Below are 15399 nucleotides of genomic sequence, written 5' to 3'. Positions count from 1 at the left end.
GCACACAATCACACACTCAACTGTGCAGGAGAGTACATATGCTCACACACACACACACACACGCACACACACACACACACACTACAGACAAGATCATATACATACAAATTTTTAAAACTGAGGACAACAATAGCAGTATCTATTCTGGAATGCTATTTGGCAATCTAGTTAAGATAAAATATGCACAGCCCATACAACAGTACTTGGCTCATACTTAACTGCTGTTAATACTGTGACTTGACAATGCTTTCTCTGAGTCTGTTTGCCAGGAATATAAATGATGTCACACTCCCTGTCTTTCTCAAGCAAATCTACAGAACACCTGCTGAACAACCGTTGTGTCTACACTGCCTTCTCCACCCCACTCTTAGATCAAAGCTCTCTCCTGCCCCTCTGTGCAACTGTATTTGGAAATAAGGCCTTTATGGGGGTAGCTAAGGCTAGGTTAGTCGATAAAGATGGGGCTCTAAACAACTGGACTGGTAAGAGAAAGACAGAAGAGCACAGAGGAAAGGCCACCTCTTGCTACAAGGATACAAAATGGCTATTTACACACACGTCAGGGACAAAGGTCTTCAGAGACTCCAGTCTTGGCTTCTGAATACTGAACTTTTAGTTTCCAGAACTGGAAGAAATAAATCTCTGCCCTGTCAGCCTCCAGCCTATAGTATTTCATCATGACAGTCAGAGCAGGTTCATACAGTAACCCGGCGAGAGTTCATAGCTTAAATGTCCAGGGAGAGACAATGGGGCTGTGCTGATAAGTGGCCTCTGATGTTTGGCCTGATGTTGCGTCACTACTCATTGTGTGAAAGTCTGGTATTTCCTATGGCAGGTAACTGCAGAGAGCCATTTGTCATCCACATCCTTGGCACTGCTGTCCCCTGGATTTATTTTTGCCTATAACTAAGATTTTTCTACATAATTTAGGCTTCACTGAGCACAGTGGTGCACACTTGAGAGTCTTGCCCGGAAGCATTAAAGGGCCACGACGTAGCAAGACTGAATCCCTGCCCACCTCCTACCACCATCAAGATAGAAATTGGTCGAGGTTGCAGACAGAGTACTTGACACATAGAAATCTATGGCCCATGAAGGGCCTCTTTCTCACACTTGCTTCTGTTTCAGGGCATGAGGTTTGTGAAAATTAAGCCTGATTGGCTCAGGGACAATAGTCTAAGCTCATGTGATCCTCATGATGTCTGAGGCTCTCTAAAACTGACAACTACATAATGCTGCCTGGAGTCTCTTTTACTGTCTAAAACTGCCCCACGCCCTCCCTCGGGTTTCCTCCACGCCATCTTCCTCCTAAGCCCCTTTTGGGTAGTTTGGGATTTGTAAGAGCTGCCTGTCAACACCTGCAGCCATCCCAAGTGATCACAAAAAGAACCGTCCAACCATGGTTTCAGGACACCCTGGAAGACTGGGGACCTGCGAGGTGAGGCCAGCCTTCACACTGCCTTCCCACACCTGTGTATTCTTTTCACCTCATCCTAGGACCACTCTTCTCTCCAGGTCCTGGAACAACTCCTGATCCCAATGCTGCAAACCCCAATGAGAAGCTTTCAAACAGTCTTCCAAGGGCAACGTTGCTTAAAAATCTGCTAAAAATGCATTAAATACATTATGTATATTATGATAATGATAAATGGCTAACACCCATAACATATAATTAATACACTTACAAAAACAGGTATTCTCTCTCTCTCTCTCCTCCCTCCCTCCCTCCCTTCCCCCCTCCTTTCTTTCTTTCTTTCTTTCTTTCTTTCATTCTTTCTTTTTTTGGAGACAGTTTCTTTAGCCCATGCTGGACTCAAATTCCCTGTGAAGCCTCCCTATGTAGGTGAGAACAGCCCTGAATGTTGATCCTCTTGCCTTTATCTCCCAAGTACTGGGTGTTTGCCACTGTGCCCATCTGATGAGATGCCAGGGATCAAGCCCAGGGGGTGATGGATGCCAGCCAGCACACTGGTAATGGAGCCACACCCCCAGCCTTCTTGTGATTGATTCTCATTACACCAAGAATAGTAAAGGCAATGGAGGCTGGGCACTTTTGAGGGTTTTGGTCTCTTCCATTTTACCCACTAACTAGTGAAAAGCTTTTTTGAATTTATGGATGAAGTTGCTTCCCAGGTATAGGACTTTCTGAATTTGGGGCTGTATAAAGCAGTTAAGCTTAAATAAATAAATAAATAAATAAATAAAGTAAATCCGTGAACTTTTCAAATCTTTATGGGGATTCTTTTGACATTATTATTACAGAAAACTCAGTGTGTGTGTGTGTGTGTGTGTGTGTACATGATAGAGATGAGAGGAAGAGGGGATGAGGAGAGGAGGAGGGGGAGGGGAGGGGGAAGAGAGGAAAGGGGAAGGAGGAGAGGGGGAACAGACAAGAGAGGAGGAGGGGATGAGGGGATGAGAGGGAAAGGGAATAGAGGAAGGGAGGGGCAGAGAAAGAGGAGAAAGGGAAGGAGAGAAAATATTATTCTACACGAAGTTCTGGGAAGATAAACTCAGATTTGATTTCTATGTGCTTTGATTCTAAGTCACTTGCATTGAAAACTTAAGACTCCTGCAGAGCACTCCACTGTACAAACTGAGAGCAATAGTAGGAACACCTGCGTAGGGAAAAACTCTACTCCTGGCAAGCTCTGATCTAGCCCATAGTTGGGTGCTACAAACCAGTTGGGTCTGGTGGTCAAGGCGTTGTATGCACATCTCCTCTAGTCACCCTGGAGTCCCAGGGCGCAGGGGTTCCCTTCCTCCGGGGAGTCCTGCAGGGGCCGGTTGCCAGGTTGACGGTCTCCCCGCCCCTGCTGCGGTCCACGCCCCAATCTCCGCCCGTCCCGTCGCGTCCTCTCGACCCTTTTTAAGCGTGGCGGGGCGAAGGCCGGGTCATGGTGATCCGGGCCGTAGAGCTAGCCGCGCACTCAGCTCTCCGGAGCGCGTGCAGCCGAGCCGAGCGTCCCGTCTGCGGTTCCCGGGCAGGCGCTGCGGGCTCCCCGGCTCCCCGCCGTCCCCCGCACCCGGGCGGGCCATGCGCCCGAGCTAGAGCGTAGCCGCCGGCATGCCGCTCCCGCTGCTGCTCGCCGCGCTCTGCCTCGCCGCCTCCCGGGCGCCCGCGCGCGCCTGCCAGCTGCCGTCGGAGTGGAGACCCTTGAGCGAAGGCTGCCGTGCCGAGCTAGCCGAGACCATCGTGTATGCCAAGGTGCTGGCGCTGCACCCCGAGGTGCCTGGCCTCTACAACTACCTGCCGTGGCAGTACCAAGCTGGAGAGGGAGGGCTCTTCTACTCCGCCGAGGTGGAGATGCTGTGTGACCAGGCGTGGGGCAGTATGTTGGAGGTGCCCGCCGGCTCCCGGCTCAACCTTACTGGTCTGGGCTACTTCTCCTGCCACTCCCACACGGTGGTCCAGGACTACTCTTATTTCTTCTTTGTAAGGTGAGCCTGCCCCCCTCTGTGGGCTACCGACAGCAGGTTAGGAGCGCCCCGGGGGACCCGCCCCCCCCAAACTAAAACACGTCCTAGGCTCTTCTCATTCTCTCCTTGCTCTGACCACCCTTGGCTAAAGATGTTTAAGATACAGTGATGCTTTTGGAGTTATATGCATAGATGGGGTTAAAGGCAAAAAGGTTAATAACGTGCTCTTGTTTATGAGATCGGATTTTTCTGTGATCTTCCTGCCTCAGCCCCTGAGTGGGGGGATTACACGCTACCACACGCAGCTATCAAAGTGCTTTCCAATCACTCATTTGATATTTTGAGAAAGATGACCTTTGCCATCAGTTGTTGGGATTCTTTCTGGCTTTGAACTTCTCGAGTATAAGTTTCGAGCCAGTTCTGAGTCCACTCACACTGCTCCTCTCCACCAGTTCCTATCTGGATAAAAGTGGGAAGCAAATCATGACAGAAGCTCGCGAAGCACCTGGGAAAGACCTGTCGTTTAATGTACACTCAAGCTCTCCTTTCCCACTCACCTTGATGCCAGAAAGCAGCCCCTCGCGGCTCCCCTCCCCCCCCCACCCCCGTGCGCTGTCTTGTCTTGCTCTTCTATACCAGCTGCCCTGTAATTCAAATTAGCAGAGCTTGACTGGGGCCGGCTGGTGGGAAAGGTAAAGACCCCGGGTCACAGTGCTTTGAAGTGTGCAGAGGGGGAACAGGCAGGTGGTGGGTCCTATGTAGACACCACCAGTCTTGTGAAGTTCCACTGAGGTTGGCCTGTGACCACAGCAAGTCCCCCCAAATTCAGTTCATTTTTTATCTACTACTGAATTCAACCTAAATCACAGGTAGGAAACAGCTGGTGGATCCTGAAGCTTGTGGGTTGCTTCTAATTTAATAAAGATGGATCTAGAACATGAGGGGGTGGGGGAGAGAATAGGATTTTAGCCAGGTTTTAAGACAGTGATTCAATCCAAAGGTTTATGACAGGTACAAGTCTCAGTCTTACCACTTGTAAACCAGGATTCTCGGGAATGATTCTGACCACCGGCTGCAGATTCAGTTTTGAAGTCTCTGAGAAAGAAACCGGTAAGCTCCGCAGGAGGGGGACGGATCCGTAAGCTCAAGGCCACATGTGCTTTCCATATTGAAGGCAGGCTAAGTTTAGAACGCGTGTTCTGCTTTGTGTTGGCTTTGAGCTGCTTAGCCAGATTAGGTTGATTTTTTAAAAAAATTAAAAAAAATTTTTTTGTATTTGTGTGGAAAATATAGTTTCTAAATAAAATCAGCCAGGACCGTGAGCATGCCTTTTCTTGATACGAAGAAATCCAAGTCGGCCTTTTCATGTTTTTATTTAGGGAAAAGACTGAAAGCCCAGCTATAAAACAACTCGACGCAGCTTTATTTTCCACTGGATGAAAGCTCGAGAAGTGAGCAGGCAGTGTTGGACTTTTGCTTATTACTATACATTTTTTTAAAATCACAACATGGACCAGTGACTGTGCGGTGGTCAGTCACTGTTTTCATCTTTTGTGATGATCTGTTGGCAGAAAGTCACACAATTATGTGACAGACTGTCTTTTCTTTGGGCTGTCTTGCCTTGAAGTAGGCTAATAACTGCACACAAGGCATCCATCCCTCCTCTGGTCTGGCCTTCCTCTCCCTCTTGTTCACTCTCTGTGACTGGCAAATGGAAAGGAGAGAGGGTCTGTGTTTGGCTCTTTCCATGGCCACATGGGCCTGTGCACTGGGGCAGATGATTAAGAAGCAGGGGCAGGGGCTCTTCACCTCCTGGCAAGCAGGAAGCAGAGAGGAACATAGGAAGGGCACACAGCAGGACATAGCCCCAGAGGCATCCCCCAGTGATTTATTTCCTCCAGGTAGATCCACCCTCCGGAAACTTCCCATTCTAGTTGGGTACCAAGGTTGAAACAGAGAGGAAGGGGGAACATCTCAAATTCAAACTGGAACCCTTAGGTTAGAATTCTCGCCTCTTTTTTTCTTTCTATTTCTAATAAGCACTTTACTAGGGTGTGTGAAAAGGTTCACTAATATTTGTACTGCATCCGCTCTGTGCCAAGCTCTTCATCATCCTTGTGTGTGTTGGATGTGTGTGCCACGCGTGTATGTGGTTCATGTACTGCAGTGTGAGCACATGCAGAGGCCGGAGGAAGATGCTGAACATCTTCCTCTACCTCTCCCCACTATATTGCCTTGAGAGAGGGTCTCTCATTGGCCTGGAGACTTGCTGTTTGGGCTAGGCTGGGCTAGCAGGCTCTCACAATCTGCCTGTCTCTGTCCCTGTGATGGTGTTACTGACGTGCACAGCCATGACTGGCCGTCTATGGGGGTGCAATGGATTTGACCTTGAGTCCTCCTTCACACTTGATCAGGAAGTGCTCTTACCCACTGAGTCACCTTTACAGTTTTCCAGTGTAATCCCCATGAGAATACCAAGAAAGCATATTCTACTACAATTCTCTTGTAGCAGATGGGAAGACGATGGTGCTTAAAGAAGAAAAACTGGTTTCATGTCATGAGCCCAACATAGCAGTGAGACTTGAATCCAGGTCACATTACACCTGCTGCCTGCTCACCAGGAAGCAAGGGGCACTATGAGACATGGGAAATAGACAGGAATGCATACATCTCCCTTTCCTCTTGTCTAGAGTCCATTCGTTAGAATCCCTTAGGCTAGACTCGAGCATTGTAAAGGGAAAGCAATGAGAAGTGTTAACGGTAGAGGTCCCTTCCTGAGACCCGCACCAGAGTTCATGGAGACATTGGTGAGACCATCTCTGTCCTTTGTAAACCAGACTGAAGCTGGGCCCGTCTCCAATACCTCACCAATGTGTCTACTTTGATCTCCTTCAGGATGGATGAGAATTACAATCTCCTGCCACACGGAGTCAATTTCCAAGATGCCATCTTCCCAGACACCCAGGAGAACAGAAGGATGTTTTCCAGCCTTTTCCAGTTTGCTAACTGTTCCCAAGGGCAGCAGCTGACGACCTTCTCGAGTGACTGGGAGGTCCAGGAAGACAACAGGGTAAGAACTGGCTACACAGCCTGTGACTTGGCAAAACAATAGTGTACTTATATTGTCATGAAGATATTGCATCATGATTGAAGGGGTCAAGAATGCTCTTCTAAGTTATGTATCCACCTGTCTTTCTCCAACTTGGCGCAGAGCAAATGCAGTGCACATTCTAGTGGACATTATTGCATGCTCAAGGGTAAAGTGCTTGTTAGAAAAAGGGGCAAGAGTTATAACCTAAGTGTTTCAGTTTGAATTTGAGATGTTCCCTTTCCTCTCTGTTCCAATCTTGGTACCCAGCTAGGGTGGGAGGCTGTGGAAGTTTCAGAAGACACATCTACCTGGAGCAAATAAATCACTTGGGGTATGTCTTTGGGGCTATATCCTGCTGTGGCTTCTTCTTATATTCCTTTTTTGCTTCCCATTTGCCACGAGCCAATGCTGCTCCTAGGCTTTGGATGGCCAGGGTTAGTGCTTGATAAGGAGTTCTTCACAAAGTAGGAACGAGATGGGAAGAAGGCACATGCATCTCAGGTCTCAGGTTCCCCTTCTTCAAAAGGGAGACAAAAGTCAAAGCCATATTGCACTCATTTGATCTAAATATGTAAATCTCTTGGCATAGTGCTTAAGAGTGTTCAAAGTCTGTAAGCCATTATGACTATCCTTGTGACTGACAGTCTAAGGCTCTAAGGCAGTGGTTCTCAACCTATGTGTTTCGAACCCTTTGGGGGGGGTGTCTAATGACACAGGGGTTGCCTATCAGATATATATCAGATATTTACATTATGATTCATAACAGTAGCAAACTAATGAAGTAGCAAAATAATTTTATTTTGTTATATATATTGATGATGATGATGTGGTTGGGGGTCCCCACAGCATGAGGACTGCATTAAAGGGTCACAACATTAGGGACCTTGGAACCACTCATTTAAGGAATTTTTTTGGAAGAAAAGGAAATGAAATAAAACAGGTCTCAGAGCTAACATTCCATGTTTTAAAAAACATTTTTTTTTTTAAGATTTGTTTGTGTGTGTGGGTATTTTGCTTGGATGTATGTGTGTGTATCATATGTGTGCCCGGTGGCTGGGGAGGTTAGAAGAGGGTGTTTGGTCCTCTGGAATTGGAGCTTTTGGATGGTTGTGAGCCACCATGTAGATCCTGGAAATCAAGCTCAGGTCCTCTGGAAGAGCAGAAAGTGCTCTTAGCTGCTGGGCCTCCTATCTAGGCCCTAGTCCATGGATTTTAAAGCAATAATCCCTTTAGAGCCCACAGGGCAGCCCGAGCTTAGTAAGGACTAAGATCACTTGAGTATGGAGACATAAGAGATATGTCAATCTGAGCCAAATGCCAGTGAAGGGGAACTTTTAGGGAGTGACACTTTTCCCAAACAGTGACAGTGCCCAATGGCCCCGATGGGATACAATCAAAGCAGGCCTGGGGGCTGCTGGCCCATCATTCCCTGTCCTCTGTGCAAGACACATTTGAAGTTAAATGACCAATATCTGAAGACAGGTCTGATGTGCCTATCAAATTAAACAGTGGCCCTAATTTATGGCATAAAGAATCACCTTGGAAGTATCTGGCAGATCCATTCTTCCTATCCATGTGTGGCTGGGCTGAGAGGCATGCCATCTTGTCTGGTGACTTAGCCTGGGGAAGTGCCTTGCTCTTACAAGCTTCATCACCAGGCATCCTGGCCCCCAGAACCATTCTCTTACTCTCACCGAGAAGCTGCGCCTGCGATGCACAAGGCTGTCCAGACGAAAGAAGTAACTCGCTTGCCTTTTCACACTCGAGGTTCCTGTCGTAGATCTACCTTACTGACAGCAGTCTAGGCTCTCCTCCCCTTTCTTCCGTGCTTTCTGAGCGTTTCCTTGGGTTTGTCAACCCATGTTTTGCTGCAGCATGGTCCTGAGCACCTGCTTGGTTTCTCCTCTCCCCCTCCTCTCTGTGTGAACAGACAGATGTGTGCTGGTGCGCTTGCTGATGTGGGTGGAGATACATGGAGGCGAGCAGATGTGTGCTGGTGCGCTTGCTGATGTGGGTGGAGATACATGGAGGTGAGCAGATGTGTGCTGGTGCACTTGCTGATGTGGGTGGAGATACATGGAGGCGAGAAGATGTGTGCTGGTGCGCTTGCTGATGTGGGTGGAGATACATGGAGGCGAGCAGATGTGTGCTGGTGCGCTTGCTGATGTGGGTGGAGATACATGGAGGCGAGAAGACTTCTGGTTTTGGTCTTCAGGCCCAATATTAGTTACTTTTCTGTTGTGCTAAAACACTGTGAATAGAGCAACTTATAAAAGACAGCTTTTAATTAAGCGTATGGTTCCAGAGGGTTCGAGTTCCTAATGGGCAAGGCACAGGCATGGTGGTAGGAAGAGCTGAGAGGTATCTTGCTCCCAAAGCAGGAGACAGACTGGAAGTGGTGCCAGGCTTTTGAAACCGCAAAGCCCATCCTTTACTGACCCACTTTCTCCAACAAAGCCACACCTCTTAATCCTTCCTTGACAGTTCCACCAGCTGGGAACCAAGTATTCAAGCCCATGAGCCTCTGGGGGCCATGCTCATTGAAGCCACCCACTCTGCTCTTTTGTATTTTGACACAAGGGTCTTTTATTGATGTGGATCAGGCTGGATGGCCATCAAGGCTCAGGTGTCCCTGCCACCTGTCTGCTGTGCTAGAATTAGAAGGGTATGTCATAATGCCTCACTTTTTTATGTGGGTTCTGGGGTCTTCATGTGTTCATAAACACTTTACCAACTGGGCTTTCTCTAGTCCTGGTATCGTGTGTGTGTGTGTGTGTGTGTGTGTGTGTGTGTGTGTGTGCATACACTCTTGGACGTCTTGCTTTGTCCTCTGCATTAGTCACTTGAGGCAGTATCTTTTATTGAACCTGGAACTAGACTGGCAGTTAGCATGCCTGGAGGATCTTCCTCTCTCTACCCCCAACACCCCAGCACTGGGAGTTATGGATCTGCATGATGATGCTTAATTTCTTACATGGCTTTACATAGGTGTTGGGGATTTGAACTCAGATCCTCATGCTTATGCAGCAAGCTCTTTTACACATGGAGCCATCTCCTAGTCCCGGATGGATGCTTCCTTTGCATTTGTATTGTTTGCTGCTTCTCATTACCTAAGATGCACGAAAGCCTTGGAATTCTAAACTCCCGTCACACCTATTCTATGGGGATTGTAATCAGTTTAGTTTTGGTTTACTTTGTGGGAGCTTTGCATATGTATATGACCCACACTAGCAATAGATTTATGTCAACAGGTCAAATATTACGCCACAAAAAGCTTAAGGGACTCAGCTGAAAACTCTTCAGCTGCATAACTTATTAGTTGTTTGCTCACATAATGAAGCTATTAACATTTGTTTGGAATTAGATTTTCCAACATTAAAACCGGGAGAGCAGAGCACCACAAGACCACAGGGAATAGATTCAGTGTGGAGGTGGGTCTGTTTCTGCTGGTCAGATGCTGCTGATCTTGGGGAGAGTGCTTTTCCCCGTTAGTGGCCCTGGCCTCTTAGATAATGGGGTGTGGGGGTGCTGGACATATGGAGGAAGAGTAAATATGAAGTGTGTGTGTGTGTGGTGAGGAGTGATAATCATTCCAGAATGCTCCCTGATGCATAGTAAATTTAAAGGTTTGATTTAGAGCACTCTTAATTCCCTAGACCCTTTTCTTCATTCCACTATTACTCTCCACCCTCTTTGAAAGCGACCATATCAGAGCACAATGAAAGTGTCTTTCTGTTTGTCTATTGTTCTGTTTGTCTGTCTATCTATCTATCTATCTAATCTATCTATCCATCTTCCTGCCCTCGCCCATCCATCCATCCATCCATCCATCCATCCATCCATCCAGTGTGTCCATGCACATACATGTGTGTGTGTGAGCAATCAGGATCTCATGATGTGGATTCTCAGGCTGGTCTCAAGCTAGTCTCAAATTCTCAATCCTCCTAGGTCAGGACCTAACTGCTGGATTTGAAGGCATGTGCCATGATCCCTAGCGGCTAATTATTTTAACCTTTAACCTAAGGGCTGGCGAGCTGGCTGAGTGGGTAAAAGCACTTGGTACATATTGTGAGCATGCTAGCCAGAGAGGTAGAGGAAAATGTTTGTCTCTTTCTTCAACATTACAGGTTGTTGAATAGGAAGGAATTCTTAAGGTCCAGAGGTTTCAATGATAGCAACTTGACAGATAAACAGATAATAAACACCACACATGGTATGTGTGTGTGTGTGTGTGTATACACACATACATATATACATATATATATATGTATATATACATATATGTGTGTGCGTATATGTAGTTTCTAGAAGGGATATAAGTTAAAGCAGGTGTAGCAGAACAGGAAGGGTTTTAGAAGTAGGCTGTGAGAGTCTATGCTGATAAAACTACAGGCCAGACCAGGGCTGGGAGGCAGCTGAAGTCAGGCTTTGAAAGAAAGACAATAGAGTTCAGCCATTGGTGTAAGTCTGGCTCTGTGGGCAGGAAACTGCAGTATCCTAATTAAGTTCCCGTTGCTTTTGGAAAGGCCATGACCCAAAGCAACCTGGAGAGGGAAGTGTTTATTTCATCTTGTAACTTACAGGTCATCATGAAGAGAAGTCAGGACAGGAAGCCGGGGGCAGGAACTGCAGCGGAGGCCATGTTTACGGCTGTGTGCCCCATGTCTTACTCAGCCTCATTTCTTTTACCACTCACAACCACTGGCCCAGCCAGGGATGCCATCCCTCAACAGTGGGCTGGCCCTCTTTCATCAATCACTAATCAAGCGAATATCTCACAGAGTTGTCTGTCTGTGGAAGGTGACAGAACCCAGCATGGGCTGTTTCGGCTGCAGGTTCACGTGGGTGAATGGGTGGAGACGCAGGTGGTTGCGCTGGCTGGGTTAGCAGAGGGCTCCCCGGTGGAGATGAAGCTCCAGGGAGGCTGGGGAGTTCTCTGCTGGTTGGTCCTTGTTGTACATACTGGCTATCAGGTGATAGGTTGGTATGACACCATCTGATCACATTAGGTGTCTGTCACTTGATGGCATCCAGTCAAGTGGGTTATACTCTGGTAAAACCTTTTGCTTTTGTCTGGTGCGTTTAATAAGTTCTTAGGCCTGGTTACCCTGATAGGAGTTTGATACATTCATATGCACCCATAGTCTGAATTCACTCCAGATAAATGTGTAGGGTGGCTTTCCCTTTACTTCTGGTCATTTATCGGTCTGTGGCGCCTGGCAGGTGGTTTTTGTGTGTTTTACACAGGGACTGCAGTCTTCCTTTCTTAAAATGGAATAGAAAAGGTCTTGGGGGACAGACAGGTTGATGAACCACTGCTTTCGACCACATGGGGTAACTCAGAGCAGCCTCATCTCAATATCCCACAAACCTAGCAACCCGAGTCAGGACCCTCAGAACCTGCATCACAGTTGGATGCGTAGTGCAGGTATCCGGAATCCTCGCGTGCTCCTACTGGGAAACAGGAGGCAGCGACAGGGTAAGCTTTACACGCTCTTCAGTCAGCTCATCTAGCGTAGTCAGTGTAAAGAGACCCTGTCTCAAATGAGGTAGAAGGTAAGACCGGCACCTGAAGGCCGTCTTCAGACCTCCACAAGAATATCATACATGGCTGCAGACACAGACACAGACACAGACACACACACATACACAGACACACACACACACAGACACAGACACAGACACACACACACACACACACACAGACACAGACACACACACAGACACACAGACACACAGAGAGATGTGCATAAACACACAAAATTTAACTTAGAATCAATATATTTACTTGTAAAAATTCTACTGTGAACCTTGCAGTCTTTCTCTGTAGTGTGGAGTGATTCATTTGGTTGTGTGTGGGTCATTCTAATGGTTGCTCAGAGTGATTCAAATGGCCATGTGTGGACAAAGAGCTTCAGGAAGAGTTACCAGCCCTTCCTTCCTTCCTTCCTTCCTTCCTTCCTTCCTTCCTTCCTTCCTTCCTTCCTTCCTTCCTCCCTCCCTCCCTCCCTCCCTCCCTCGCTCCCTCCCTCCTTCCCTCCCTCTCTTCCTCCCTTCCTTCCTTCCTTCCTTCCTTCCTCCCTCCCTCCCTCGCTCGCTCGCTCGCTCCCTTCCTCCTTCCCTCCCTCTCTTCCTCCCTCCCTTCCTTCCTTCCTTCCTTCCTTCCTTCCTTCCTTCCTTCCTTCCTTCCTCCCTCCCTCCCTCCCTCCCTCCCTCCCTCCTTCCCTCCTTCCCTCTTCCTCCCTTCCTTCCTTCCTCCCTTCCTTCCTTCCTTCCTTCCTTCCTCCCTCCCTCCCTCCCTCCCTCCCTCCCTCCTTCCCTCCTTCCCTCCCTCTCTTCCTCCCTTCCTTCCTTCCTTCCTTCCTTCCTTCCTTCCTTCCTTCCTTCCTCCCTCCCTCCCTCCCTCCCTCCCTCCCTCCCTCCCTTCCTTCCTTCTTTTCTCCCTTCCTTCCTTCCTTCCATCCATCCATCCATCTAAACAGCAAACACAAACTGAAAAGAAAGCAAGCAACAGCAGGTACCCTTCCTGGGGGCAGGCAAACCTCTAGCTATCTCCTCCTAGGACAAGCTTGCCTATGATCTCAGACTTGTTACTTGTTTTCCCACAACCTCCTGATGGTTCAGAATTGCCGCCGGGCGTGGTGGCGCACGCCTTTAATCCCAGCACTCAGGAGGCAGAGGCAGGCGGATTTCTGAGTTCGAGGCCAGCCTGGTCTACAAAGTGAGTTCCAGGACAGCCAGGGCTACACAGAGAAACCCTGTCTCGAAAAACCAAAAAAAAAAAAAAAAAAAAAAAAAAAAGGGAAAAACAGAATTGCTGTGTAGGTCACTGTCCTCCAAGTAGGAATAAATGCTGGGCTGGGAGGCTTTTGTGAATGAGAACCCACTAACCCCTCACATGTTCAGTGAGTGAGTGGCCTTGGACATTGTTGTTCTCAGTGTCTTATGTGTAGTGTAGGTGTGTAGCGAGCTCTTATGTGTCTTGTTGTTGATGCTGTTGCCCTCCAAGCTTCCTTGCAGCCTGGACAGGTGACCTAGACTCCAGTCATGAAGGACCAAGGTGATCTGGAGGTTAAGGGATGGGATAGTAGCAAGCTCTTACATAGGGATGCTTTTGTGCACCAGACCCAGGGTGCCATTCAACTGGATCAGAAGGAGCAAAATCCTCCCTCACTCTGGTCTCTTCCCAGTACTTCATTTTTAAAATACCTCCTCCTCACCCCTTAGTTAGTTTATAGAGACACAATCTTGCTTTCAAAAGTTGCCAAGACATCGGGAGTGTCACCAAGTGTTCAGCTCTTCTCTACTGGTGTCACGGTGCTAATGGGGCTTGAGGGGATGTCTTTGGCAATCAGTCTTTACTAGCAGGATTCTCTGCACTCCAGCCAAGAACATTTTTCCTTTCTGTTTTCCCCCTGCTTGGGTGAGTGTAACAGTCAAAACAGAAGTTGGATATTTTCCCTTTTCTGCCAGTACTATCCCCTGGGACCAAGACCTAGCCTGACCTGACTTACATCAGTCTGTCATAAAATGGCATGGGTTTAAAATAAAACCTGTGAAGGTCAGGCTGCCCCCACGCTCGCCTCACATTCTCCTTTCTGTGTCTGGAGTGGGGAAGGAGCTGTCTCATCCTAGGCTGCTTCAGAAGCAATGTAAACTCTTCATTGGATCTGGATGGCTCTGTGTCAGGAGGACTGACCTTGGGCAGGTCCTTCCATTTCTTGTAGCTGAAGTTTGCTCAACTAGAAAATGAGGCCCACAGAAACAAAGATTGCTGCACTGGAGTGTGTATCCAATGCACTTTGTAAACAATGCAAAGCAGTTCCGGATTCATCATGACTGTAGTCATTTCAAAGGCTTTCAGCATTGTGTTTTTACAAATTAAAAAAAAAAAAAATAACTCTCTAGGGCTGGAGAGAGCGCATCCTCCTCTTGCAGAGTCCCAGCATCCAGCATCCATGTCAGGTGGCTTGAGAGGCACCTGTAACCCCAACTCCAGGGAACTGAATGCCTTCATGTTCACATTTGCACACACACACACACACACACACACATGTAACTAAAAAAAAAAGCTTCCTATTACCCCACCCCCACCCACTAGGTAACTCCTAAGACCTGCGGGGACTGGCAACTGCTAATCCCAACCCAACTCCCTAGATTGAGGAGAATATGTATTAGTTAGGCTTTCACTGCTGTGAGCAGATGCCACGACCAAGGCAACTCTTATAAGGACAACATTTAGTTGGGGCTGGCTGACAGGTTCAGAGGTTCAGTCCACTATCATCATGGCAGGAAGCATGGCAGCATCTAGGCAGGCATGGTGCAGGAGTTGCTGAGAGTTTTACATCTTCATCTGAAGGCTGCTAGAAGACTGGCTTCCAGGCAGCTGGGATGAGTGTCTTAAAGGCTGCACCTGCAGTGACACACCTATTCTAACAAGGCCACACCCACTCCAATAAGGCCACACCTCCTAATAGTGGCACTCCCTGGGCCAAGTGTCTACAAACCACCACAGAACAGTAGAGGGATGGGAATGAGTAAGTAACTATTCACACTCTCTTCCATTCAGCAGCATTTTATACATTTAATAACTACTGGGCAGGAGCACTCTGAAAAAGTATGTTAAATGAATTGCAAAGAGATAACACATTCATGTGCTAACAGCAGATCTCCCTCTCTGACATTTGCTCCCCAGTTCTCACCTTCCCCACAGACAAACAGCCGAGGTTCTTAGTTTCTTGTGCAAACATTCAATCTGTGTTTGATGCTGCAAACACAGTTCAACATGTCTTATTGACTGTTGTCTTTGCTAGGCTGCTGGAGCACTGAGGCGCTTACCTGTGCATCGCTTTATTCACATATAGATTTCAAAGATCTTTCTGTTTCTG

The 15399-nt window shown here is 47.8% G+C and overlaps 1 protein-coding gene across 1 annotated transcript in view; it reads left to right on the top strand.

Annotated features, from left to right (window-relative positions):
• Positions 1–2876: 2876 nt before the first annotated feature.
• The window catches only part of Ccdc3 (coiled-coil domain containing 3), a 106872-nt gene continuing 94349 nt past the window's right edge, over positions 2877–15399 (top strand). Inside the window, exons 1-2 of the mRNA XM_021156081.3 lie at positions 2877–3441; positions 6316–6490. Of these exons, the coding sequence (XP_021011740.1) occupies positions 3068–3441; positions 6316–6490 (549 nt within the window). The 5' untranslated portion in view covers positions 2877–3067. The remainder of the gene's footprint in view (positions 3442–6315; positions 6491–15399) is intronic.

The sequence above is a fragment of the Mus caroli genome, unplaced genomic scaffold (assembly GCF_978045245.1).
Source record: "Mus caroli unplaced genomic scaffold, Mus_caroli_1 scaffold_2, whole genome shotgun sequence".
NCBI lineage: Eukaryota > Metazoa > Chordata > Mammalia > Rodentia > Muridae > Mus > Mus caroli.
Note: the sequence above shows the minus strand (reverse complement) of the source record. Positions and strands in the feature narration are given on the sequence as shown.